General features: G+C 37.5%; 2 protein-coding genes across 5 annotated transcripts in view; one reads left to right on the forward strand and one right to left on the reverse strand.

Moving 5' to 3' along the window:
- The window catches only part of LOC139948607 (unconventional myosin-X-like), a 50,979-nt gene extending 31,199 nt beyond the window's left edge, over positions 1-19,780 (forward strand). For 2 of the 3 annotated variants that reach the window (XM_071946792.1, XM_071946793.1), the window contains 21 exons: positions 1,542-1,600; positions 1,732-1,842; positions 1,954-2,052; positions 2,617-2,766; positions 3,374-3,459; positions 3,820-4,080; positions 6,458-6,646; positions 8,477-8,634; positions 9,059-9,188; positions 9,632-9,732; positions 10,092-10,285; positions 10,861-10,981; positions 13,055-13,141; positions 14,050-14,310; positions 14,556-14,668; positions 14,976-15,087; positions 15,288-15,339; positions 15,476-15,564; positions 15,807-16,003; positions 16,854-16,941; positions 17,270-19,780. In XM_071946792.1, the coding sequence (XP_071802893.1) occupies positions 1,542-1,600; positions 1,732-1,842; positions 1,954-2,052; positions 2,617-2,766; positions 3,374-3,459; positions 3,820-4,080; positions 6,458-6,646; positions 8,477-8,634; positions 9,059-9,188; positions 9,632-9,732; positions 10,092-10,285; positions 10,861-10,981; positions 13,055-13,141; positions 14,050-14,310; positions 14,556-14,668; positions 14,976-15,087; positions 15,288-15,339; positions 15,476-15,564; positions 15,807-16,003; positions 16,854-16,941; positions 17,270-17,419 (2,808 nt within the window). In that variant the 3' untranslated portion in view covers positions 17,420-19,780. The remainder of the gene's footprint in view (positions 1-1,541; positions 1,601-1,731; positions 1,843-1,953; positions 2,053-2,616; positions 2,767-3,373; positions 3,460-3,819; positions 4,081-6,457; positions 6,647-8,476; positions 8,635-9,058; positions 9,189-9,631; positions 9,733-10,091; positions 10,286-10,860; positions 10,982-13,054; positions 13,142-14,049; positions 14,311-14,555; positions 14,669-14,975; positions 15,088-15,287; positions 15,340-15,475; positions 15,565-15,806; positions 16,004-16,853; positions 16,942-17,269) is intronic. The other variant, XM_071946794.1, reaches the window with a different exon arrangement.
- A 144-nt stretch (positions 19,781-19,924) lies between these two features.
- Positions 19,925-26,387, reverse strand: LOC139948608 (uncharacterized). 2 transcript variants are annotated; one of them, XM_071946797.1, is made up of 7 exons: positions 26,008-26,387; positions 25,271-25,418; positions 23,170-23,942; positions 22,837-22,939; positions 22,029-22,468; positions 21,721-21,924; positions 19,925-21,323 (listed from the first exon to the last, which is right to left on the reverse strand). In XM_071946797.1, exons 1-7 carry the CDS (start codon positions 26,047-26,049, stop codon positions 21,282-21,284), a joined length of 1,752 nt encoding a protein of 583 aa, XP_071802898.1. In that variant the 5' UTR covers positions 26,050-26,387; the 3' UTR covers positions 19,925-21,281. The 2 variants fall into 2 exon arrangements, with proteins under 2 accessions (XP_071802898.1, XP_071802897.1); XM_071946796.1 differs by lacking the exon at positions 19,925-21,323 and having other exon boundaries at positions 21,643-21,924.
- Between the last annotated feature and the right edge of the window lie 79 nt (positions 26,388-26,466).

A 26,466-nucleotide genomic window follows, 5' to 3' on the forward strand; every position in this document is an offset into this window, starting at 1 on the left:
TAAATGATATTGACATTCTGAAGTTTGTATTAGTATAAGTTAAATCACTGTATTAACTTGGATTTGAGACTTTGCATGGTGGGAGTATAATCAGGTGAGGTTGCGGCAGCACCATGTGTAAATCTCTATGGAGTAGTGTTGGTTCTAAAAAGAACTGGTGATGGACAACTCTTACCGTGAGGTTGCGGCAGCACCATGTGTAAATCTCCTTTGAGAAGTGTTGGTTCTAAAAAGAACCGGTGATGGACAACTCTTACCGTAAGGTTGCGGCAGCACCATGTGTAAATCTCCTTTGAGAAGTGTTGGTCCTAAAAAGAACCGGTGATGGACAACTCTTACCGTGAGGTTGCGGCAGCACCATGTGTAAATCTTATTTGAGTAGTGTTGGTTCTAAAAAGAACCGGTGATGGACAACTCTTACCGTGAGGTTGCGGCAGCACCATGTGTAAATCTCCTTTGAGAAGTGTTGGTCCTAAAAAGAACCGGTGATGGACAACTCTTACCGTGAGGTTGCGGCAGCACCGTTTGTAAATCTCTTTTGAGTAGTGTTGGTCCTGAAAAGAACCGGTGATGGACAACTCTTACCGTGAGGTTGCGGCAGCACCATGTGTAAATCTCCTTTGAGAAGTGTTGGTTCTAAAAAGAACCGGTGATGGACAACTCTTACCGTGAGGTTACGGCAGCACCGTGTGTAAATCTCCTTTGAGAAGTGTTGGTTCTAAAAAGAACCGGTGATGGACAACTCTTACCGTGAGGTTACGGCAGCACCGTGTGTAAATCTCCTTTGAGAAGTGTTGGTTCTAAAAAGAACCGGTGATGGACAACTCTTACCGTGAGGTTGCGGCAGCACCATGTGTAAATCTCCTTTGAGAAGTGTTGGTTCTAAAAAGAACCGGTGATGGACAACTCTTACCGTGAGGTTACGGCAGCACCGTGTGTAAATCTCCTTTGAGTAGTGTTGGTTCTAAAAAGAACCGGTGATGGACAACTCTTACCGTGAGGTTACGGCAGCACCGTGTGTAAATCTCCTTTGAGAAGTGTTGGTCCTAAAAAGAACCGGTGATGGACAACTCTTACCGTGAGGTTGCGGCAGCACCGTGTGTAAATCTCCTTTGAGAAGTGTTGGTTCTAAAAAGAACCGGTGATGGACAACTCTTACCGTGAGGTTACGGCAGCACCGTGTGTAAATCTCCTTTGAGTAGTGTTGGTTCTAAAAAGAACCGGTGATGGACAACTCTTACCGTGAGGTTGCGGCAGCACCATGTGTAAATCTCCTTTGAGAAGTGTTGGTTCTAAAAAGAACCGGTGATGGACAACTCTTACCGTGAGGTTACGGCAGCACCGTGTGTAAATCTCCTTTGAGTAGTGTTGGTCCTGAAAAGAACCGGTGATGGACAACTCTTACCGTGAGGTTGCGGCAGCACCGTGTGTAAATCTCCTTTGAGAAGTGTTGGTTCTAAAAAGAACCAGTTGTGGACAGCTCAACATTTTGTTCAATGTGCTCTAATCGTCTTTCTTATTCTGCTTTCAAACTCTAACAGGAAGCACTTAAGTCTGGTTGGCTCATGAAGAAAGGAGGTGGAACTGGTACCTTGTCAAGGTAAGTAACGATTGTAATAAAGAATCAACAGCAAATTAAACTATTCACAAAGTGTAAAACTCCAAGTGTGAACATTTTAAAATTATTAAATCTAATCTTAACAATTGTTTGTTTTGTTTTATTTTTCACAGGAGAAACTGGAGGAAACGTTTCTTTATTTTGAAAGACTTCACTTTATCTTACTATGAATCAGATAGTAACACGGCAAAGTTACTTGGCAAAATTGACATCAAAGGGGCAACGTAAGTTATTATACCAACAACATTTATATTCATCTTAAGATAGTGATGAAATTGTCTAAGATCTCATGTAAACTTGATCATCTTCAAAGTTGTAATTTTGTGTATCTTCAGAAATATAACAGACAGCAGTTTTGGACGTGAGAATTCTATTGATATAGAGACAGATGGAAGGACTTATCACTTGGTAGCAGACACCGCTGATGATTGCAGGTACAGTTTCTCATCTTATCACTCATATATTATGGCAATCTCCTTTTACTTGGTGCCGTGTCATATGAATTGGACAGAGTTCAAAGACTATAAAATAGTGCAGCTCTTTTAATATGTTCCACACCCTTGAGAGAACATATTACCCCATCACTTAGGGAACTTCATTGGCTATCGACTAGAGAACACATCCATTTAAATATTGCTTTTCTTGTTTGTTAATGTTTGAACAAAACTACTCCTTGACATATTTCCACTTTACTGTCACACTACACTCCTCACTAAATTGGTATTATATGGTTGGCAAAGCATCCTAACGGAAATATCACACCAATTTATTGTAGAGAAAACAATGAAGAAATTGGGACAAACCCCATAGGGAAAATCCATGCAGCCAGGTAGCGACTGAGAACTCAATCCACAAGCAAGGGTCCGGTCTGGGAATCGAACCGGGGTCCACAGAGGTGAAAGGCAGGGACAGAAACAAATGAGCTTAACAAAATGCTTAATTTGCAGATGTATAAATACAAAATATTAATCTTCTTTTCTGTTTTCTGTGTTTTTCAGTGAATGGTACAGCATTTTGACACGAGTAAAGAACTCGCAAGAATTTGAGCTGAAACAGATGCATGATGAGGAGGCAAATCCTAAGAATGCTATTGGATCATTGGATGTTGCTATCATTGATTCTGTGGTTCCTGTCAATATAGCTTCAAAGTAAGTAATTCCATAGTCGCTATGGTTACATAGACCCTTACCATGAAATATGCTTAATACATTCATGCATGTATACAGACCCTATTGGTTGGCAAACCCCATAGAGATGTGCACTCAGTAGACGCACAATCGTTTCTGCGTCACACAGCCATTTTACTCACATACACAGCAGTGCGATGTTTCTTCATTTTGCCAACCAAATGGTTAGCACGCTATGTTCAATTGACATATTTCATTAGAAGGGTCTATTATACTGAGCTTAGTGCTCGCTCACCTTTCATTTCACTTGGGTTTTGTACATTCAAAATGCAAACTGTTAAAATAGTGCATTTTGAATGCTTAATTTTCTGTGTATATTTAAACTGATTTTGTGTTGTACCTATAATCCTTATAAACATATCACTTGTCTAGCTTGTTGAGTTTGCAACAGTACCATTGCAGTAAGATTTACTGTTTGAACTATGTGCAATTCATTGCAACTTTGCCATATTTTAACATTTAATAAACCAGGAGTACTGATGACTTGATTCTGTGATATTTCTGTATATTACTAAGTTTGACTGAGTTCCTGTCGATGAAGGCATGTTTTGTATCTTATTTATTTTAGACCCAACTGTTTTGCAATCATTACTGCTGAGAGAGTGATTAACTTAATGAGTGCTACACCTGTTGGGATGAACAACTGGCTTGCAGGTAGGGTATAATAAACCAAACACAAGAAAGGGAGGAGGTGAAGGGGTGCTTTAGAAGAAAACTGTTGAAGACTCATAATCTTTTCCTGGTCTCATTTACCCAGTCATTGGGACAGTTTTTTTTCTAGCATTGCACTTACGCTCTGGAATCCACTCCCTGAAAACTTGAGGGAAATATGCAACCTCTCCCTCATACAGCAACAACTGAAGACACACCTGTTCACACTTGCTTTCCCTACCATTTGAGAACTCCATCTTGATTGGCGCCTTTGAATGGTTTTCTACAGATTAAAGTGTCCCTCTACAAATGCTGCGTTTTTATTATTATTATTGTTTTTAAGTTATTCTGATTCCCCATCAGCTTTGACTCAGTACCATAAAGGAAAGCGTGCCTACAAGCAAGAAGATATCATCCTGAGTGGCTGGTTGACTAAGGAGAGTACATCTACCGGCACACTGGCAAGAGTCTCTACTGGTTCCCGTAAGAAGCGCTACTTTGTGCTTACTGCTAACTCTATTGAGTTCTATCGAAGCGTAGAGTTACAGCAGAAGATGGGAGCCATTGCTTTTAACAGTCTGTGCTCAGTGACGTTGCCTGATGAAAAGACGTTCAAAGAGGAAGGTACATGTACATTAATCTTAGAAACATTATCCCTTGTAACAAGCTATTTGCGTGTGAGATTTGAATATTGTCTGGTACCATAAGGTGCTTAATCACAAGTTACCACTTGAAGTTCTCAGACTATAGAGACAGTTGCGTTGTCTTATGATTAATGGCAAGCTATTAGGATATGTATGGTAGCAGGGTTTGCTCATCTGGAGGTTGCTATACAATAGCTCGCCCCGAACCATTTGGAATATCAACTGTCTCTATAGTATGAGGAATTCAATTTGGTAACTAATGACTAAGCAGGTCATTGTACCAGACTTTATTCAAATCTAGCTCGCAACTGGCTCATTACTAAAAACAGTTTATTAAGTCAGCTTATTTTAAGTCTGAGCTTTCCTTTTAAGTATTCCTGAAAATAGTCTGCAAAGAACACTTTCTGCATTACTCTCTTACATTTCTAAAGATTGTTTGAAGATTGTTTGATGATTGTTTGAAGGTTGATTGAATCCATAGATCCTGCACTCCTGATACATGCTAATAATTGTGAAGGGGTTTGTGTGTTGTGCGTTTGTAGTGGTCATGATCATAAAACACACTGACTCCTGACTCTTTGCTTGCACTTCTTGCATTGGAATAAACCTCTGGCACTAACCTCATCTCACTTTTACCAGATTATATTTATCCATGTTTAAAGAATCAGCTTAATAACTGTGTTCTGTTTGTTCACACATGCTTGTTAATTTCAAGCACATTGTTGTGTCATGTTTCATTAGTCTAGAGTGCATGAAAGGAAAGATGGATTAATTCAAGGTGAAGTTTAGAATCAATAATCATGGCCCTACATAAGAAGACACAAACAGATTTTCACAGTAATACCAATGTATAGTGACCGAAGTAATTATTTGGGATATTTCATAGAATCACAAAATGCTCCGCTCATAATGACAGTTTTCTTATAAACACTACCAACTACACATAATGTGTTTTTAAAAGGATTGTTCAATACGGTGTTTCTGCATTACATTTTCTCCATCATTTTGTTCTTTTTATTGACTGAGTTATCTTTCATACGTTTATCTTTTTTTTCTCGTTATAAAGCCTGCCCAGCATCCAATCCCAACTCACCAAGCCATAAAACAAAAACTAAAAACAGTCCCACCCACCAACCCACCACACCCAATGGCTCTACACAGAGCCTCAACAATATCAGTTTCAAATCTAGTAATAACATAGTGGCGACTCTCATCCGAAACAAAAAGAAAAAACGCAGGGGTAAGACTGATCAACAGTTGCGTGTTCTTGATTTGCACGCATGTACACAATTTTTTTAAAATGGCACAGAAAATATTACTTTGTCGGCATGAGTGGCATTGTCATAGTGTTTTAATTAGAGACATGAATATGCATGAGGTTTTAGTGTTGAATATTCAAATGTCCATGTGTGATGTTGTCATGTACGTTGTATGTGATAAATTGTGCACTCTGAGTGGTTGGTAGTCATTGTAATGGGTAGCTCTTTTATTTTAATTGGGGGGTGTTTTGGGTTTGATATTAGTTTTATATGGTAATTGTTTTTGAAGAGGAATGACAGTAATTAAGATACTTTTATACACACTGTGAATAGATGAAGTAATGCCAATACCTTCAACGATGGATGTCAACTGAATTTGCTAATTCATGCTTTAATTTTTTCATTTATTTTAAGTGTTCTTATTTTTAGTTCTTTAAGTACAGCAACGTTTACATAGAAATTGAGCAATTTCATTCTGAAACAAATTTACGATTTCTTATAACTCCCAAACCAAATTCCTTTTATTCACAGTTTATTCTGCATGATCCCTGTAATTTGCACAATAAGTTTGTTTGAGTTTGTCCTTAATATGTTAACCATGTTTGCAATAATGTAATCTCTTTATTTCTTGATTGTACTTTAATGCACAGATAAATGCAATAATAATTGGATCTATTCAAAGGATGTGTATGTCATAAAATGTCTGGATGCTTTAGCTTACAAAAACATTTTAAAGTTAACCACCTTTTTTTGTAGGTTCATACTAGTTTTTCATCGCTAGTTGTTTCAAGATTTAGCACAATTTGGGTTTTTTCTCTCTTTTGCTTAGAATAGAAGCAAATCTCTTTTACTTTTACTAGTCACATGAAATAGCTGCTGTGTGTGTCAGAAAGAAAAAAGAACATGACAAAACCAAATGCAAAACGACAAAACAAAACACTCAAACAACTTATCAATGGTATAAACATCCTTTTTTATTTGTGTTTTGTGTTTTATTGATTGCTTATTAATATTGTCAGATATGTCTAATATTCTTGTTTCTAACCAAGCCAATTTTTTGCATCCATTGCCTTCCCCAAACCAATGCCTCTTGCACAGGTAGTCTCGGTAACATCTTATCAAATGGTGTCTTGCCTATAGACACCACCACGCCCAACCAGACAAATGGTATCAAGGCCACGCCCCCTTCTAGCCCTGCCCAGTCCAACTCAATGCGTAGACGATCCAATAGCCTTGTTTCCACTCTTATGAGATCTAGTAAGAGATTAAGTAGGCTAGATCGTGAGGGTATGTATGCTTTGCCTGGAAGCTCCGCCTCTATATGTTAACTCATTAATTATGCAAGCATAGCCTGTTGGTTGATTTGCATGTGAAACCCCTTCTACTAGTCTTCTCATGTTTGAAGTTGCTTAGCTAACTCAATTAACTTTGCGCACTTATTTTGTTGATGTGCTTCATTAGCTGTTGTGAATCCGTTGTACCTCTTCTGCATCTCAACATTAAATGTGGTATTGCCACACTTTGTTGAGGGGTTAGTTGCTTTGTTTATTTTTCTTCTCATTTTTTTTTTATGTGTGTTTTTGTGTGTTCTTGTGCATAAAGTGCCTGCCTTCCACCACCATATGTTAGGATGGCATGGTTGGCTAGTGCTTAAAGCTCCCACCTTTCACCACTGTGTCCCAAGTTTGATTCCTGGCTTAGGCCATTATGTGAGTAAAGTTGTATGTTGGTTCTCTCCCATGCCTCTAAGGTTGTTTCCACAGTCCTCCAGTGAGTTTTCCCTCTGGAATAATTCAAACACTTTTGATCTCTGGCTGTGCTCAGTGGTTATATGTAGGTTAGTATGGCTGTCTGCCAAAGGAGCCCCTTGCTAAACTGGCAGCTCAAGCACAAAGCCACATCCTTTACAATTCAGCTTAGGAGCTGTGAATAAAGGATGGTTAGCCTCCCAAATTATTTAATTGTTTGTTATTTGTCACTTGGTAAAATCCTGAGGATCCCTACTTACAACAGTATTTTCATTATAGTATTGTCTCTTCTAAGCAGCTTAAAAGTTGTATCAATCTAAGTACGATTGGACCTTTTATCTCTAAGCAGGAATGTCTAAGTTGTATACTTTTAACACACAGTTTGTATTTTTTTTGCATGAAATTCACATCTGTTCTTCTTACTTGCAACAATTTCCTTAATGACACATTGCTTCTTCTAACACAATGTGTTTGTATCTCTTGCAAAACTCACTTAAATTGTCTTGATTTAAGTTTCCTTAATAGTAGGTTGTTTTCTCTTGGCCCACAATTATTGGATTCCACTCCATGACATTCTACTTTTCAATCTTATTCTAAATATTAATCTTCAAGCAATCATCGTGTTGTTCCACCCTTTTTGCCAATGTTGACACAATTATAAGTAAATGTAGTAATTAACAGGTGGTAATAAAAAGCCGGGCCAGAAAATATTGAGCCATCAACAGTCCTTCCTACAGAGCATGGTCTGCTATAAAAAAAATCATATAGTTTCAAAAATGTGTTCATTCACTATAAAAGGTTCCTTAAAATAAAAAAATATTTAGGGAAGTTATTATAAAGTCGTCTTAATCTGATGCATTTTAAAAAATACAGGGACATAGATTGACTAAGTTTCTATGCTGTGGGTTTCTCTTTATCCTCACATTGTCATGCTAAGCTATTTCAATAAACTGCATCAGAGTGTAGATGAAGTGGTAGTTGGTAAATCATGTACAGTGTTCAACGATACCATTGTTGTAATGGAAATATCAATACACCAGGAATTCTTGATTCATTTCTTGGTTTCTTCTCTTCTATTTATGTTTCATTTTGTTCATATTTGCAAAGCTACTCTATTGTGGTTTTGTTATTTATGTTAACAAATGTAAATCTTTGGTTAACTTTGTTGGTTGATAGACAGTTTGTGGCAATGCATGCATCTGTATGTTTGCAATGATAGTTTCTACTCAATGGTTATTTTTTGAGACCATGTGTATAAAATGCAATGCATGTATTCAATAAATGATATCCTTTCTTGTTATTATTGACATAAAGTCCTGTTTAATAATCAATGTGTATCTTACTCTATTGATCTTATCTTGATATGTAGGTTACTGGAAGTTTGTTGTACATGGACGTAACTGTTCATTCAACCTTTATACTGTGTCTTATGATGATGCTTGGCAATGGACATATGCCATTCAAGATGTGATTGATAGCAAACCTCTATTGGAAACACCCTTCCAGATTCTAATAAGAGAAATAAAGGTAACTATTTTATTATTCAATGTTTGGTTGGGACTAGTCAATCGAGTCAATTCAGTCAAAATAAAAACTACAGAATACAATAACTAGCCCATAGTGGTTTCAGAAGGGACTAAAGATACAAACTACATTGTAGAATATTTAGCCCATTGGATACCATTGGCTAGTATGAATTAGAACTCCCATTGATGGCCCATTCAATGTAAAGCATTTCGAGACATTATTGTCCAATGCACTGTATAAGAACTAATATAAACCACAAGGGAAACTGACAAAATGGGGAGACCGCCAACATAGGGCTAGATACCTCAGTTGGAAGAGCGTCAGCTCGTTAATCTGGAGGTCATTGGTTCGACTTTGTTGAACCACAAAATCATGTTTAAGAACTAGTTATTATTGTTGTTATTAATAACTCTCATATTGACAGGAATCTGCTATGAACGGAGATCTGACCAGCATTGAGAGAATCTTTAAATTGAATCCCATCTTAAGAAATACTCCTCATGTCTTGAAGTCACCCTTACTGCCTCTGCCGTATGGATTGATTGTCAGTTCCAGTAAGTCACCATTTACCAAATCACTCATTGAGTCATCAGCTCTTATATTTGTGTAGTTACTAAACATGACAAATTTGCCCCTAATGTTATAATGATAATAATAGTGGCTTCTTATATAGCGCTCATATCCGCCACTCAGTGACACTCAAGGTGCTTTAAAAATTAGTATTTTTCTTGCAAGGTATGCAGGACTATGTTTGAATTGTGAAATGTAATGGTTAACAAGGTGCTACGTCCTATCTGAAGAATGAAGCATCATGGTTAAGTGTCGTGCTTAAGGACACAGGTGTCACGACCAGGATTTGAACCCACACTCTGCTGATCAGAAACACCAGAGCTTGAGTCCAGTGCTCTTAACAGCTAAGCCACGACACGACGTATGATTTATGGATATAAATTGGTAGGAGTCTCATTTATTAAAAGTTGGTTTTGTTTTGTATCAGGTCAAGAGAAGGGTTACACCACATTGAATGATGAAGCTGTGAAGATATTTAACTCTCTACTTGGATCAGAAAACCTACCTGACCCTATGCCAGTTATACAGGTGAGATGACGCAGTCAGACCTGGGCCCAATTTCATAGAGCTGATTAAGCACAAAAACTAGCTAAGTACAAGATAAATATGCTTACCAGCCCCTGCCGAATAATCTCCTTGTTTGATTTCTATTTACCCATATGTGTGACTCTCTCAATCCAGAACTCAAAATCAAGTTCTTGAATGAAGTGTCTATACTACAGCATTTCCAGTTTCTTAAAAGCCTTTCATTGTTGAAACGGACTGACATTAAATCTCTACAGAGGCTTGGTAGATATTTTACGCCCAAACAGACTTCCCCCTCCTTTTACACAAAGACATCTTCCATATGGATACTTACCTTCTCAACTGGTTATTGTTCCTTGCAGGGTATTTTGCAAACATGTCACGATCTGAAGCCCCTGAGGGATGAGGTTTACTGTCAGATTATCAAGCAAACAACCGGGGTACCAGACCCTGATAGTCTGAATAATCTACGTAACTGGCAGATTTTGGCTTGTCTCTGCTGTAGCTTCTTACCAAGCAGGAATATTCTCAGATATACACGCTTCCATATGAAGAGGTATGAATAATAATAATAATAATAATAATAATAATAATCTTTGTAACTGGCATATTTTGGCTTGTCTCTGCTGTAGCTTCTTACCAAGCAGGAATATACTCAGATATACACGCTTCCATATGAATAATAATAATAATAATAATAAAGGCCATATATCCAATAAATAGCTTTAAGGCACTGTACATAAAAAGAAGGACATTATACATTATTAAAAGCTAAACAAAATGCTTAAATTGATACAAATCAAACCGGGCAAAACTTTTAAAAAGTACAGAAGGTACAGTTCACAGCAAAACTGCATATGGGTACTAGGGGGTTGTGTTCAATGGATATTATTTATTTCTTAATGTTTGTTATTACTGTCATGGATCATCTTTTTCTTGTACAGCATGTTCATCATTCTAGGATGCTATAAACCCAAGTTGAATGCATCATAGTAAGGGTTAGGGTGAAGTTGATTTAAAGTTAAAGGACACGATCCCACATTCTGCTGATCAGAAACATCGCTCAGCCACGAAACACATTTACATTTACCTCTAAGTAAGCTGTACCATTTGTATTGTTTTTTCCATCAGGCAAATGGAGTTGTTTCCAGAGACTCAGACTGCTCGCTATGCCGAGTTTGCCATCGATGCACTGAAGAGAACGAGATCCAGGGATTTTGCCCCATCTAGAGCAGAGGTCATAGCTATTTTGGTGAGTTGTTGGTATTTATCCCTACAGCAGCTATTTTGGATATCCAACTCGGAAGTCGTAGTAACTGTTGTAGTTTGTTATAGTCTTGTCATGTGTTCTATACCCCAGGACGTTGTGGCTTACTGTCTTTCACAACACACAGCTCCTTCTCAGAAGCCATTAAGTAGCTGTTGATAGTTTGTTATAGTAGTCATGTGTTCTATACCCCAGGACGTTGTGGCTTACTGTCTTCACAATACACAGCTCCTTCTCAGAAGCCATTAAGTAGCTGTTGATAGTTTGTTATAGTAGTCATGTGTTCTATACCCCAGGACATTGTGGCTTACTGTCTTCACAATACACAGCTCCTTCTCAGAAGCCATTAAGTAGCTGTTGATAGTTTGTTATAGTAGTCATGTGTTCTGTACCCCAGGACGTTGTGGCTTACTGTCTTCACAATACACAGCTCCTTCTCAGAAGCCATTAAGTAGCTGTTGATAGTTTGTTATAGTAGTCATGTGTTCTGTACCCCAGGACGTTGTGGCTTACTGTCTTCACAATACACAGCTCCTTCTCAGAAGCCATTAAGTAGCTGTTGATAGTTTGTTATAGTAGTCATGTGTTCTGTACCCCAGGACGTTGTGGCTTACTGTCTTCACAATACACAGCTCCTTCTCAGAAGCCATTAAGTAGCTGTTGATAGTTTGTTATAGTAGTCATGTGTTCTACCCCAGGACGTTGTGGCTTACTGTCTACACAACACACAGCACCTTCTCAGAAGCCATTAAGTAGCTGTTGATAGTTTGTTATAGTAGTCATGTGTTCTGTACCCCAGGACGTTGTGGCTTACTGTCTTCACAATACACAGCTCCTTCTCAGAAGCCATTAAGTAGCTGTTGATAGTTTGTTATAGTAGTCATGTGTTCTGTACCCCAGGACGTTGTGGCTTACTGTCTTCACAATACACAGCTCCTTCTCAGAAGCCATTAAGTAGCTGTTGATAGTTTGTTATAGTAGTCATGTGTTCTGTACCCCAGGACGTTGTGGCTTACTGTCTTCACAATACACAGCTCCTTCTCAGAAGCCATTAAGTAGCTGTTGATAGTTTGTTATAGTAGTCATGTGTTCTGTACCCCAGGACGTTGTGGCTTACTGTCTTCACAATACACAGCTCCTTCTCAGAAGCCATTAAGTAGCTGTTGATAGTTTGTTATAGTAGTCATGTGTTCTACCCCAGGACGTTGTGGCTTACTGTCTACACAACACACAGCACCTTCTCAGAAGCCATTAAGTAGCTGTTGATAGTTTGTTATAGTAGTCATGTGTTCTATACCCCAGGCAGTGTGGCTTACTGTCTACACAACACACAGCTCCTTCTCAGAAGCCATGAAGTAGCTGTTGATAGTTTGTTATAGTAGTCATGTGTTCTGTACCCCAGGACATTGTGGCTTACTGTCTTCACAATACACAGCTCCTTCTCAGAAGCCATGAAGTAGCTGTTGATAGTTTGTTATAGTAGTCATGTGTTCTATACCCCAGGACGTTGTGGCTTACTGTCTTCACAACACACAGCTCCTTCTCAGAAACCATGAAGTAGCTGTTGATAGTTTGTTATAGTAGTCATGTGTTCTATACCCTAGAACATCATGGCTTACGGTCTTCACATTACAAACTCTTTCAGGAAAAATCAGCAAATCATCGATAGGGAGAGAGGTTATCAGAGTGTGACATCGAGGCTTTGGAACACCCTACCTGAAACTAAAACTTTCAAATTCACTTGGCATATTCAAAAACAGTTTAAAAACTCACCCGCATAAAGAAGCATTTTGTTAACTCTATTTTCTAATTATGTGATGCTACTTTTATTGCTTGTTTTTTTTTTTGTTTTTTTTTTTGCCCAGCAGCCGCTTCAAAAGTTTCCTTAATTATTATTATTCTGGAACTAGACTTGTCATTTTCACATTTGCTTTTGACTTTGACCAATGACAGCCAGTTCATTATATCTAATTCTAATTCAGAATTGAACTTTGAATAACAGAGATTTTGAAGAGGAATGCATTTTGAACTATCTATGAAATATTATATTATGTGTAGGGTCGCAGAGAGATGAGTGCGACAGTGTTCTGTCATGGAGATGGATCGTGTCAAATTAATATCAACTCGGCAACAACTGCAGGACAGGTTAGTAAGCATTGCATTATTTAGTCATAAATACCTCGGACAGTTTCGCTATTCCTATTGGTGGAGAGCGCATCACAGGGGTGTGTATAAACCCTTGTTTATGACCAGTAAATAGTGTTGAAACATGGGCGTGACACAAGAGCTTGCACCTGTTCTGATAAGACAGTTTCTTCATTCCTATTGGTCGAGAGCAACGGCTGAAACAGTTGTGCCACATCACGCGATACGCGCGACGCGCACAGCATTCCCTTATAAGGAGTTGTGTACCCGAGGGCTGTAGAGGGCTTTACCATTTCATAGCTGGAGGGGTGTTGTGTTGAAAGAAATCATTGAACAATTCTAATTTTTGCATTTATTTTACTTTTTGACCAAAAAGTTCGGATGTTTTTGACCGAAAGGGTATTTATGAATGGGAATCCAAAGTGTGTTGAATTGGTTTCAACCAGTGTTTTAAACCCGCCGAGGCCTGGTTCTTGATAATTTACCTCGACTTCGTCTCGTTAAAATTATTTAAGAACCAGGCCTTGTTGGGATTAAACCACTAGTTGACAACCTTTTCACCCCACACTGATTCCCCTATTAATGCAATATATAAACCTGCTGTAAATCATGGGTCTAGATAAATGTCACAATCGGTTTGCTCTGTATGAATGAAGTGGCCATTTAGAGAAAGCCTGACAGGAATAAAAGGCACAGTATTCTTAAAATCTTCGTTATGTCTCAACTGTAATAATGTTTCTATCCTATGTGGTACACACTCTAGTGAAGGGGATGGGTCTAGATAAATGTCACAATCGGTTTACTCTGTATGAATGAAGTGGCCATTTAGAGAAAGCCTGACAGGAATAAAAGGCACAGTATTCTAATTATCTTCGTTATGTCTCAGCTGTAATATGTTTCTATCCTAGGTGGTACACACTCTAGTGAAGGGGATGGGTCTAGATAAATGTCACAATCGGTTTGCTCTGTATGAACGAAGTGGCCATGTAGAGAAAGCCATTGAGGACCGGACAGTCATTGCAGATATCATCGCTAAGTTTGAACGATACAAAGCTAGAGGGCTGAGTGATCGTGGGAAACCTTGGCAACTCTTCTTCAAACTCTTCTGTTACTTGGATACTAAGAATGTGGAGAAGGGAAGCATTGAGTATAGTTTCTTGTATGAAGAGGTGAGTGAGTAGTTGAGGTTTATAGAAAGCATCTTCTTAAAGAGAATTTTAATTTACAGATAATTTTTTTCCCCCACAATTATTAACTTTGAAATAGTTAGCATATTTGGTGCTATATTGTTGAATAGCTTGATGTAATTGTTATGGATACTAACTGACTAATTACAAGTTCAGTTGTAAATAACTTCAATGCATTTCCTTTTTTTGATATTATCTTTGAATTTACATTATTATGTTTCCTGTAGGCCTGTGAGGATGTCATACGTGGTTTCTTTCCCACTTCAGCTGAGAAATTGATCCAACTGGCTGCCCTCCGTACACAGTTTGTTCGTGGTGACTATGTCCAGAATGATTGGATGTAAGTCATTTGTTGTAGTTAGCTTACTATAATCTATCATTTGCTCTAAAGCATTACATTAAAGATTAATAACCCACTCTTGAAATTAAGGTGGGCACAAAATTATGACACTTTTGGGTTCGGGCAAATTTGTTTGTATTTACCCAAACTAAATAGTGGACTCCTATAGTGTCCACCATATCTATGAAAAAAGGGCTATTAAGGGAGAAAGGGTACCAACTTGAACATTGTAGACAAACACTGTAACTAAGTGAACATTTTATTACAGTTACATATAAGAATATTGGTGTATTATCTGTTGTTTTAGACGTGAATTGAGTGAAGTGTACCCTGTGGATAGACTTAAATCCCAACCTAAGAAAGACGACAATGACTTCGCTGGATTTCCGATGAAGCAACGAAAAGATAACTTCATATCAGTAAGTTCAAGTATGCTATGGGAGTATGATATAATGTAATAACGAACAGGAGAGGGTGGAGGATTTGAATGGTCTGTTTTTTTAGGCATATGTCATCATTCGCCAGACTTGTTTGTTAAGCTTTATATTACTGCAAATTTATGAGCAAATGTAAAACTGTTTGACCAAAGACTACAACCTCCTTATTTTTCATTTTATAGGGTACTCTGAAAGGATTAGGTGACAAGACACTTAAGAAGTTACAGAAGTCTGGTAAGTTTTATATTGTGTATGTTCACAATAGTTACTTGGCTGAGTGGACTGAAAAGTATTTTTTTACTATTAATTAACCCTTGTCTTAGTTAGGAGCCTTGAAATGGTATTTATGACTTTCATTCTCTTTTTCCAGCTTCTGATGACTCCATTTTGGATTCAGTGTTTGCTGATGAGATCTCAGCTACAACAACAAGGATTGTTGACAAGTGGAAAACACTGAAGGTATATTATGATTATTTAAAGGCAGTGGACACTATTGGTAATTACTCAAAATCCTTGTTAGCGTAAGGTGCAATTGTGTGTGAACCAATTTTAATAAATTAAGAAACTGAACTATAAGCATCTCTGCTGCATCTCAGGAACTTGTTGTCAATTTGAAATTCTTCAGGGAGCTAATACTATTTACTGTCCAGCCTGAAACCATGGTATAATTGCCAACTATAATATTGTTATTACTTCACTAGGGTATTTCTGCAGACAGTGCTCAAGAAGCCTACATGAACATCATCCAGCAATGGAAGTCTTATGGAGCACGTTTATTTGAGGTAGAGAGCACTGATGGTAGATTTCCTGCCAACCTGTGGCTTGCTGTTGGTGCTAGTATGGTTGCTGTACATAAACAGGGGGAACCTAATCCAATTGAAGAGATTACGTATGAGAGGTGAGGGCTGATCAAATTACCATTGGTTATTGTAGCAAAGTGACTTTGCCATTAATTGAGGATATTGAAAGCACCATGTATGGTTGCTGTACATAAACAGGGGGAACCTAATCCAATTGAAGAGATTACGTATGAGAGGTGAGGGCTGATCAAATTACCATTGGTTATTGTAGCAAAGTGACATTGCCATTAAAGGGAAGGTACACGTTTGGTAGTTACTCAAAACAAATATTAACTTAAAAACTGACTTGGTAACAAGCATTGGAGAGCTGTTGGTAGTATAAAACATTGTGGGAAACTACTCCCTCTGAAGTAACGTAGTTTTTGAGAAAGAGGTAATTTCTCACTAAAATAATAAAAGACTTCTAGCTAGAAGTCTTTTATTCCTATATGAAAGCACACAAATTCGTCCAACGAGGGTAGTTTTTCTGTCATCATTTTCTCGCAACTTCGATGACCAATTGAGCCCAAATTTTCACAGGCTTGTTATTTTATGCTTATGTTGGGATACACCAAGTGAGAAGACTGGTCTTTGACAATTACCAAGCGTGTACCTTCCCTTTAATTGAGGATATTGGAAGCACCATGTCACTCTACTGTAGCAGCTTATTTACACCTCGTTGATCACCAGCTTTTGGATAGCATTTGAAAATAGGGGCGGACAAGTCAAAACCCTTGTGTAGTCCACTAGGCCTGTGAACGTTTGTTACTCATAAATGTTGAAAGGATTGTGGAACATTCAATGTTAACTTCAATTTAACTGTTTCTAAATTAGGAAATTTAAAAATGAAAAGAAAAAAGGTTTGTTTTTTTATAAACATAAGTAATTTAATTTGTATTTGACTCCTAGGATACTATCATTTGGAGCACCGATACCGAACGAGTACAAGATAGTTGTAGAAGGAAGACGACATGAATTGTCCTTTGAAACAAACCAAGTAAGTCATTACACCAGAAAGTGCAGGATTTGGTGTTGTGTTGTGTGTTGGGGGGGGGGGGTGTTTTGTTGTTGCTGATGCTTGTTTGTTTTGGGGTTTGTTTGGGGGGGGGGGTGGTTGTGCTTGGGGTTGACTCTATCCATTCTGTACAATCAGACTCTAGTCATTCTGAACACTCAGTTCCACATCAAGATGATAGGGTTGTCAAATGTATGTTTTTTCCCGTACTATTGTGTCTTTGTTATTATGCAGACAAGTTTGTAACGCAAGTTTTTCAAATCCATGAGTAGAGTTTAACCAAGGTTGTCACTTTCTGATGTCTTTGTAGGTCTTTGAGATTGCCAAGTTAATGAAGGCCTACATTAATGAGATAGTCCGGAAAAGGCAAAGTATCTACAGCGTTTCAAATGGAAATATTCCAGAACAAAAACAACCTGTAGCCCTCAACAATTCTTCCCCATTTGATAAATATTTTTGATGAAAGTCACAGTGGTAAGTAATATATACAGGTTTTGATAAAAGATAAGTGGAAATCTACTTGATGTAATATATTTTCCTGTTCAGGCTTCAAGTGTAAGAATAACAATGTGTAGATATTTACCCCTGCCTGAATGAACACAACCAAACACATTCTACCAACAGAAAGAGGATGTCACTACACAAAGCCATTGTCAGAATTATTGTATTAAAACATATTTATTTTACAAGTATAAATATATATAAACAAATACACTTTTTTGCTCTCTGTTTCATTTGATGAATTACATGTCCAGAGAGTATTTTATATTTATCTCAAATTAATGTACATTTGTTTATTTTTCTCCCACACAAATGTGTGACCCCAAAACATGGCTGAAAAGAAGAAGAAAGCTTAATGGGAAGGTACACGTTTGGTGATTGTCAAAGACCAGTCTTCTCACTTGTGTATTCCAACATAAGCATAAAATAACAAGCCTGTGAAAATTTGAGTTAAATTGGTCATCGGAGTAGTGAGAAAATGATGAGAGAAAAAACACCCTTGTTGGACGAATTTGTGTGCTTTCTGATTGGAATAAAAGACTTCTGGCTAGAAGTACTTTATTATTTTTTTAAGTGATAAATTACCTCTTTCTCAAAAACTATGCTACTTCAGAGGGAGCCGTTTTCACACAATGTTTTATACTATCAACAGCTCTCCAATGCTCGTTACCAAGTCAGTTGTTTTGAGTAATTATCAAATGTGTACCTTCCCTTCAAGGTAGTTTTAGTAAACAGTTGACAATTATTTGGAAGGAATCTGCCCATAATCTCTTCATATGTGTGAAAATTTATCTTGTGGATTCTTCAGCCGTCTATATTACGTAAGAACAGTTGTGAAGAATTGAAGACAATTTATTGTTCTTCATCCTTACACGGTAGCACTGTACAAACAAATCGACACGCTTGTTTACTTGCTTTGGATCTACAATTTTATGAAACCTGCAATTTCTTTTTCTTATTCTCAAATACATCAAATACTTTTTATTTCTTCAGAGTTAATAAATATTTCAAGTTTTTTTTTCTCTGGTATTTGTGAATATTCCTTATACCATGCCTTGAAATACTTTCCTTTTGGTGCTATAAATAGTGATGCAGTATAAATGTCAAACCATGGATGCTTAAAGCTAGTTTGGTAAGACATCCATTATTTGTACCATCTAAGTTGGATCATAGTCTTGGTCTAAAGACCATGGCATTTGTGCACACACAACCAACGTTCTGATCTAAGTACACTCCACACTGTACACTTGTAATAAATAAACATAGAGAGCGCTTTGTAATTTGAGTAACAGCGCCCTCTATGATTATTCTTGAATAGTTTGCTGTGTACAGAGATCTGAACATTGGTTGTGTGCGTAGACTCCATGGTCTTGGAACCCATACTAGGTCAGAGTATGAGAAACACAGTTGCAAAACATACAACTAATAAATCTTAAAATACTTTAATATCTCAGCTGTTCTGTTGAGTCTAGCACCACTACTAATAACAAATGACAAAATGAAGGACTTACCAACTGTCTGAAAATATTGTGTTGACTTTTTTTGGCACAAATTGTAAACTCTGAAGTTTTCTCACAAGTTTGATAAGATGTAAATAATTATGTTGATACTAACTGTCTATTGTGATTTAGACAATGTTTAATATAGCAGAAAACAAAGGTACACATGTCGTTATTTTCATTTTGTTTCCCTTTAAGTTTAAAGAAAAGTAAAAGGATATTTTTATATTCATGTGGCGTGTCTGTATTTTTCCCCTATAGACTATGTTGCATTTTAATTTAAAGCAAAAGTTTCAACTTATAATCAGACTTTTGAAATAACAGAGCTACGGACAAGCTTACATGTAGGTACAGAATGACTTACTGTGTAAGGAAAAAGTAACTTTAATTCAACCATAATAAAGAATGACGAATTATGTAAAGGAAAACCAACTTCAAAGGCAGTGGACACTATAGAATGACGAATTATGTAAAGGAAAACCAACTTCAAAGGCAGTGGACACTATTGGTAATTGTCAAAGACTAGTCTTCACAGTTGGTGTATCTCAACATACGCTTAAAATAGCAAACCTGTGAAAATTTGAGCTGAATTGGTCATCAAAGTTGTGAGATAATAATGAAAGGAAAAAACACCCTTGTGTCACACGAAGTTGTGTGTGTTTAGATGGTTGATATTGAGACCTCAAGTTTCTCACAATGCTTTATACCATCAACCTCTCCCCTTTACTCGTCACCAAGAAAGGTTTTATGCTAATAATTATTTTGAGTAATTACCAATAGTGTCCGCTGCCTTTAATTTAACCATAGTTTAAACATCCACAGATAGTTAATAACAATATGATGATTTAGCAGAGATAATGTTTTATTGAGCAACACATTTATTTTGCATAGAACATTTCGGTCATTATTAGAAACAGGTAATGAACTGAAATACCACATTATGTACCGTATATGAATTGGTTACTGGCTCATCAAAGGATTTACTGATGAAAGTTTTGTCTTTTATTCAATATTTCCTGCTGAGGTTATAGCAGATTTTGCATGTACATGGAACTAAGCTTAATCTAAAGAATTGCAGTTAACGTGCGTTGGAGAGGTAATCAATTTGCAGAAATAGCTATTAGTGCATTTTTTTCCCTCTACCAAAGCTTTCCGAGTAATTGACAAACATTTAAACTCAGGTACTTTGAAGCTTCACAAAGGGCTAAATGCAAACAAAAATAGAGTTTAATATTTTTCTGTTGTAACTTTTACTTCGTACGTGTTAACTTTCTGATGCAATATACCATAACAAATGTACTCTATAAGTATGTACAAATAAACTCCGATTTGCTACTAATAAATACAAACATTTTATACAAAATTTCTTCTTAAGGTTACGGTTTTATTTTTGTCTTAATGTGTATCTGTCCATTTTTAAGAATTTTGACAAGAGCAACTTTGTTTAGTGTTCATTGTATTCCTACTGTCTTATGGCAAAATTGGAGACATTCCACACACTACCATCTGTACAAAAGCCGGCGTCCCTCTTGCATCCTGTGACGACTTCTGCTACCTGGGGTGCAACGTTGCAGATAGCCGAAGTGCCATTCAGCGACGACGGCAGCTGGCATGGGTCGCCGCTCGTAAACTCACACCTGTGTGGGATGGAGTAGCCAGCGATAAAGCCAAAATGCAGCTCTTCAAGTCCACAGTCGAGACAGTGCTTTTGTACAGCTGTGAAGCTCTAGCGATCACTGACACCATGGCCAAGAATCTCGACGCCTCTCACCGTGCTCTCATGCATTACAGCCTCGGTGTGCACTTTCCAGTACGACTGTCCAACAAAGACTTGTACTCTCGCACATGTTTAACACCTGCCACAACAACCCTGCTGAGAAGTCGTCTTCATTTGATCGGCCATGCTCTTTGGAGACCTGAGGTGCCTCTCGCTACCTTCTTAAATCCACAAAACCAGCCATCTGAACCCTTTTGACAGGGTGGAAGCCTCCACTGCACCTACAGTACATATTACAGCCTATAGACGACCTCAACGCAGTCGGCCTACAACACGATTAAGCTGTTAAAGCTGCCCAGGATCTGCCTGGATGGCACAGACGAACTTCTATTGTTGGACAAACCTGTGGTCACAACGACTCGAGCTGAGTTTGGCCTGAGTAGCATCAACTACATATGGCAACTGTTTGTTTCAGAGTAATTGTGCCAGTGGTGGGTTTGAGGAAATAATTATGGAATTAAAAACCTTGTTTGCTGCACTCAAACTTCAAGGTAGCCTAGATGTCCTCACAGGCTCTGTAGCTTTTTTCTAGAAGTCTTTCTTTGTTAATCGAAGGAAATATTATAATTCCTTCCCTGGAGTTTAATCTGTAATGAAATAACACAATATTAATTTAGTGAAACAAATGTTTGTAACATTCTCTCTATATAAATTTAAACAAAGCTGTGAATGTTTCCTGCAATTTGAAAGCAATTTCAATCTGATGAAATGCTGTGTCCAAATCAAGCAATTTTGGCCAGTGCCACAGCTCGATTGATAACATTCAAGAGCAGCTTTTATACGTTCTGGTCATAGCAACTGCCAAGCAATCAATTTGGAAACAACCTGAAGACAAAAACCTTCTTAAGTGATCTCAAACTGTGATTGGCTTAAATAAGTTGGGCTGTTTGAATCTGGGGTTCGGTCTTAAAATAATAAGAGAGTTGCAATTATTCTGACAAATATTCTGGGCTGCTCTAGTCTCAAATGTACCAAATTATGTACCTTTTCTTTGTTCCGTTCAAGTCCTCTCAGCATGTCTCTGACCAAAGTCAGTCGCTCAGACTGCTCCGTCTTATCCTCTTCAAGATCCTTACACTGCTGCTCATACTCCCTTCGGTGCAAGTCAAGAGCATTGATTCGCTCTTCTATCTTCCTTGACTCTTCTCGAAGTCTGTCTTGTTCGTTTGAGATGTTCCAAACTTGTTTCTATACAAATATAAAAGGGAACAAATCCACAACATTCATACTTGTCAATACATATAATAAGTATGGTAATTTGAATTTTGTTGAAGGAAAATCAGCCACTATACCTTTTGTTTTGCTATTTCTCTATTTTTTCTTTCCATTGCTGCTAGAATCTCTTCTTCTTCACCTTCCATGGCTTCACAGCGAATTAACAGATTCTGATATTCTGTCAAATACTTCTGGGCTTGCTCCTCTGGGCTTATTTTCCTCCTACCAGTATTCTCTACTTCTGTCTCTCGATGATCAACAAAACCTCCAGTCCTTGATTCATTGTCCACTTCATTTCTTAAATGTGAAGAATGAACTTGGACACCCCTATGTTCTGATTGGTACAGTCGATTTGTGTTTTGGCTCACTGAACCCACTGGAAGATCTGATTTGTTTAAGGGGGTGTATGATTGGTGGGATGTTAATTCTCCTTTGGATTTGATTGATGCTAACTGACTATTGACTGCTCCTGCTGAAATAACTTGCTGGAGTGTTGAATTAATTGTTGTTGAAGTCACTGAAATAAGAAAAGACAATCTTAATATCTTCAACATGGCATGCATCAAACTCCTAGAACATTGGAGGAATGAATGTCATCCATTTGCATTATTTTTCCAGGTACAGTTTTGCTTAATGTTTACATTTACAATTATTTAAAGTAAAATGAGTTATACTTTGAGCTGTTATATTGTGTTGATCTTATTGTACCAAGATAAAAGCAAAACAAATGATGTACAACTGCATGATATTATTCTTGTTTCATGAAGGAAGTTAAGTGCTTGGAAGATTTGGCCTCTTTAAGAAACTGTTGTGCACTGAAGCAATGTAGTAACCCCTCTAAGCCTTGCAATTGATGAAGTAGGAACACATGTTAAGTTTGTTTACCTCTGGTTCTACATGTTGGACATTTAATTCTGTCCTCTGCACAAGCTTCACATAGTGTATGACCACAAGGTATAAGAATAATTGGAGTGTGATCTGGGGCAACCTGGAAACAAAAGCAAAAAGGTAAATTATCAACATAATCAAATATAAAAACACTCCTACATTTACCCAGACATATATGGAAGAGTATAACCTCCTCCATACAATAAACAGTAAGTGCAGCTTTTTTTGAAAACATTTATAAATACTTAACTTCATCTGGTTCCCTATGGATTCAAAATTTCCATAAAAATTGTTCCACAAGTTAAGAAATTAAGAAGTTTACATTATTACCATAAACTGCTTGCACTTGCTGCATTTATGACCAGACTGTACACTGCTTCTTCCCTCTTCACTTCCATCATCTTCTAGGATGCTTATTCCCGAGTAACCAATTGAGTGCATCACTTGATTCCGTTCAAGCTTTAAATCAGCCTTAACTTTACTTGCAATGTGGTCAGCGAGCTTATCAAATGCATCCGGCTCCATTAATCCTGCACTGTTTCCTTTTGATTGAACGACACCAGGAATTTCATTCTCACTTGATTGGTTTATAGTTTGCACTATGATATCTGATTGGCCACCTAGTAACTTTGTGGAATGTGATTGGACAGCTATATCGGTAACATAGTCTGAATGGTTGTAGCCTTTCTGTTGGCTATGATTTGATTGGTCTGATTTTCCCTGTGTTGCACCTGGATGATAAGTTCTCACATTTGAGTCTGTATTCCAGTTCTCATTTGGCTCAACAGCAAAGTCCAAATTTGGTTCTGAGGCAACATGAGAGACTGTTCCATTTAGATACCGTTCACCAGAACCTCCTAGGTTTGGACTCTTCTTTACTGTTCCAGTATCACTTCTTGATGTTGTCAGATGACCTGTTGGTTGTCCTGATGACTGAGGTCGCCCATCTTTGACTTTTGGGTTTAATCCTCCCTTTCCTCTTGAGCTTGTTTGTGCGGGCAAAACAGATTTATGGCTGATTGGACGAGCTGGGGATGCAGATCTTGCCCTGACTGTTACAGGCTTTTTCTTTGAGTTTCCGGAGACAACCCATGAAACAGTGTCTATTTTGGATAAAACAGAGCAAACAAGTTGTTTATTGAGTTATTGTTGCAAACCTATGTGTCCAAGATAGGGGCCTACTAAAGAGAAACCCCACACAAGCAAAAATACCAGTTTCATAATAAAACAAGGCTGCACATTGCATATGACTGACAGATGATTTAAAGGAACACGTTGCCTTGGATCGGTCGGGTTCGTCTTTGGATAACCGTTTGTTATCAAATGCATATGGTTCGAAAGATGTTGTAAAAGTAGAATACAATCATCTACACAAATATGCCTCGAAATTGCATGGTTTTCTTTTCACCTCGTCCAATAACACGGTTAGCCATTTATGGGAGTCAAAATTTTGACTCCCATTAAAAGGCCGACCGTGATAGTTCGCGACGTAAAAAGAAAACCGTACAGTTTTGAGTGATACTTGTGTGGATAATTATATTCTACTTTTAAAACATCTTTCTAACCATATGCATTTCATAACAAACGGTTTCAAACGCTTTTTATAGACCAACTCGTCCGATCCAAGGCAACATGTTCCTTTAAAGTCACCTGGAAGTGGTATTTTTTCAAAATAAAGCTTTTGTCACTAATATATGTGTTTTGATGAGTGGAATGTGAATAAACAGTTAACTAAGGTTTTAAAAAATCAGTTATTATGTTATTTACAAATTTAAGAGTAGACCCCGACCCGAGAGGGCGCTGTTTGTGACGTCAATCGAGGCAGACTTTGCCTGTAATGCGTAGAGTAAACACAATTGCAAAGTGCGGACCAAGTCGTGAGTTTGTACATTTCAATTTTTTTTTTTTTATTTCCCGGCAATGCCGACCAGGTGTATTGCTGCTGAATGCAGAAAAACACTTTTTGAAATGTACCAACTCACGACTTGGACGTACATGTACTTTGCACGTGTGTTTACTATACGCATTGCAGGCGAAGTCTGCCTCGAATGACGTCACAAAAGGGGTAGGCAAACAACTTTATATATTTTTTAAACATAAAATCGTGACAAACAAATACTAAAAAAATTGTTTTATTGTTCGTAAGCATATACTCTTATGTTTGAAAGAAAAAAAAATCTATTTCCAGGTGACTTTAAGAACAATGATCTCATTAAAACTTCAACTGCTCATTGTTGCCAAAATAATTGTTAAATATTTTCGCATTTGTTAAAATGAAATACTTTTTTACTATTGCAGTACATATAGTGTGGTGGTTGAGTCATTTCAGTTCTACTATTGTTCATTTTTTGTTCTTATAAATGTCCATTCTCTGAAAAGAACTTAAATTTGAAAGCTCAATATATTCGTTATTTAAAAGATGAATCCTGACCTGGTTTATTTGTTGTTTCTTTTGCTCCTTTACTGCTCCCTCTCCCTGTAGGGGCCAGTCTAGAAGCAGATGAAGACGTTTTCTCACTACCTCCTGACGAAGCTCTTTGGTCAAACCAATTTCTCTGCATACGTTTAATCTCTTGGACCTTTGGAGAAAAGCATAAACCCCCAAATAAATAAGTAACAAGGCACTTAATACAATAAATGTAACAACAAACCTGTAAACATAAAATACTATACACATTAAATTGTATAATTGAAGATTTTTCAAGACCTTTATCTTAACATGCTTAAACCAAAACTTTATTTAATTAAGGGTCACTTTTAAAAGGCCTTAAAACTTGCAGCATTTTAACAAACTTTAATATTTTTAAACACTAACAGCTATATATGACTGCTACACACCCACTCGCACTTTTGGCGGCAGTTGTCCAATTATAGCCAACGAACCTTGAGTATCCTATCCTAGCTAGCTGTAGGTAGGAAAACGTAAACTTTTTAATCCGACGTTGCAAAATTATCTGAACCTCAACAAAAACAAAGTGCAAATTACTTACTTACTTACTTACTTACGATTGATGGGAGAAATTGTTTAGGCTTATGCCTTTGTGACCCCATATCCTATCATTGATTCCTTCCAATAGGCATCGAGCTCTTTCCTCAACAATTACCTCAACAACTTATTTTGACAAAGTAAGGCAAAACTTTAACTCAGTTTAAATATGGCCTACTGACCTTTTCGGACACTTTGATGTTCTTTTTTGAAGCTGAAGCCATTTGTTCAACATTATCTGTCAATTGCCTGGTGTTGGAACTGTGTAGACTGTAGTGGGTTTGTTGGTTGGATCTGCAATTGCAATGCACTGGCAATATACCGCTGCACTAGTTTACTTTTCTGGAAGCGTGTCTTTATTATTTTATGACAGAACCATGTTTCATCAGGACATAACTCGATAATCATGGAATATGGGCACGACTGTTTACGAAAAAAGACACTATACATACTGGGAAGCAGAAGTTAAAACACAACTGCCACTCGGCTAGCAACAGAGAGAGACACGGTAGATAAGAGGGGAGACACGACGCAAAGCGACAACCGCAAGCAACAGTTTGTTTATGATGGCCATCTTGAAATTCCTTGACTCTAAATCTCGTCATTTCCCAATCGTAAAAAAAATAAAAATAGTCAAGCTA

The sequence above is a fragment of the Asterias amurensis genome, chromosome 16 (genome assembly GCF_032118995.1).
Source record: "Asterias amurensis chromosome 16, ASM3211899v1".
NCBI classification, from domain to species: domain Eukaryota; kingdom Metazoa; phylum Echinodermata; class Asteroidea; order Forcipulatida; family Asteriidae; genus Asterias; species Asterias amurensis.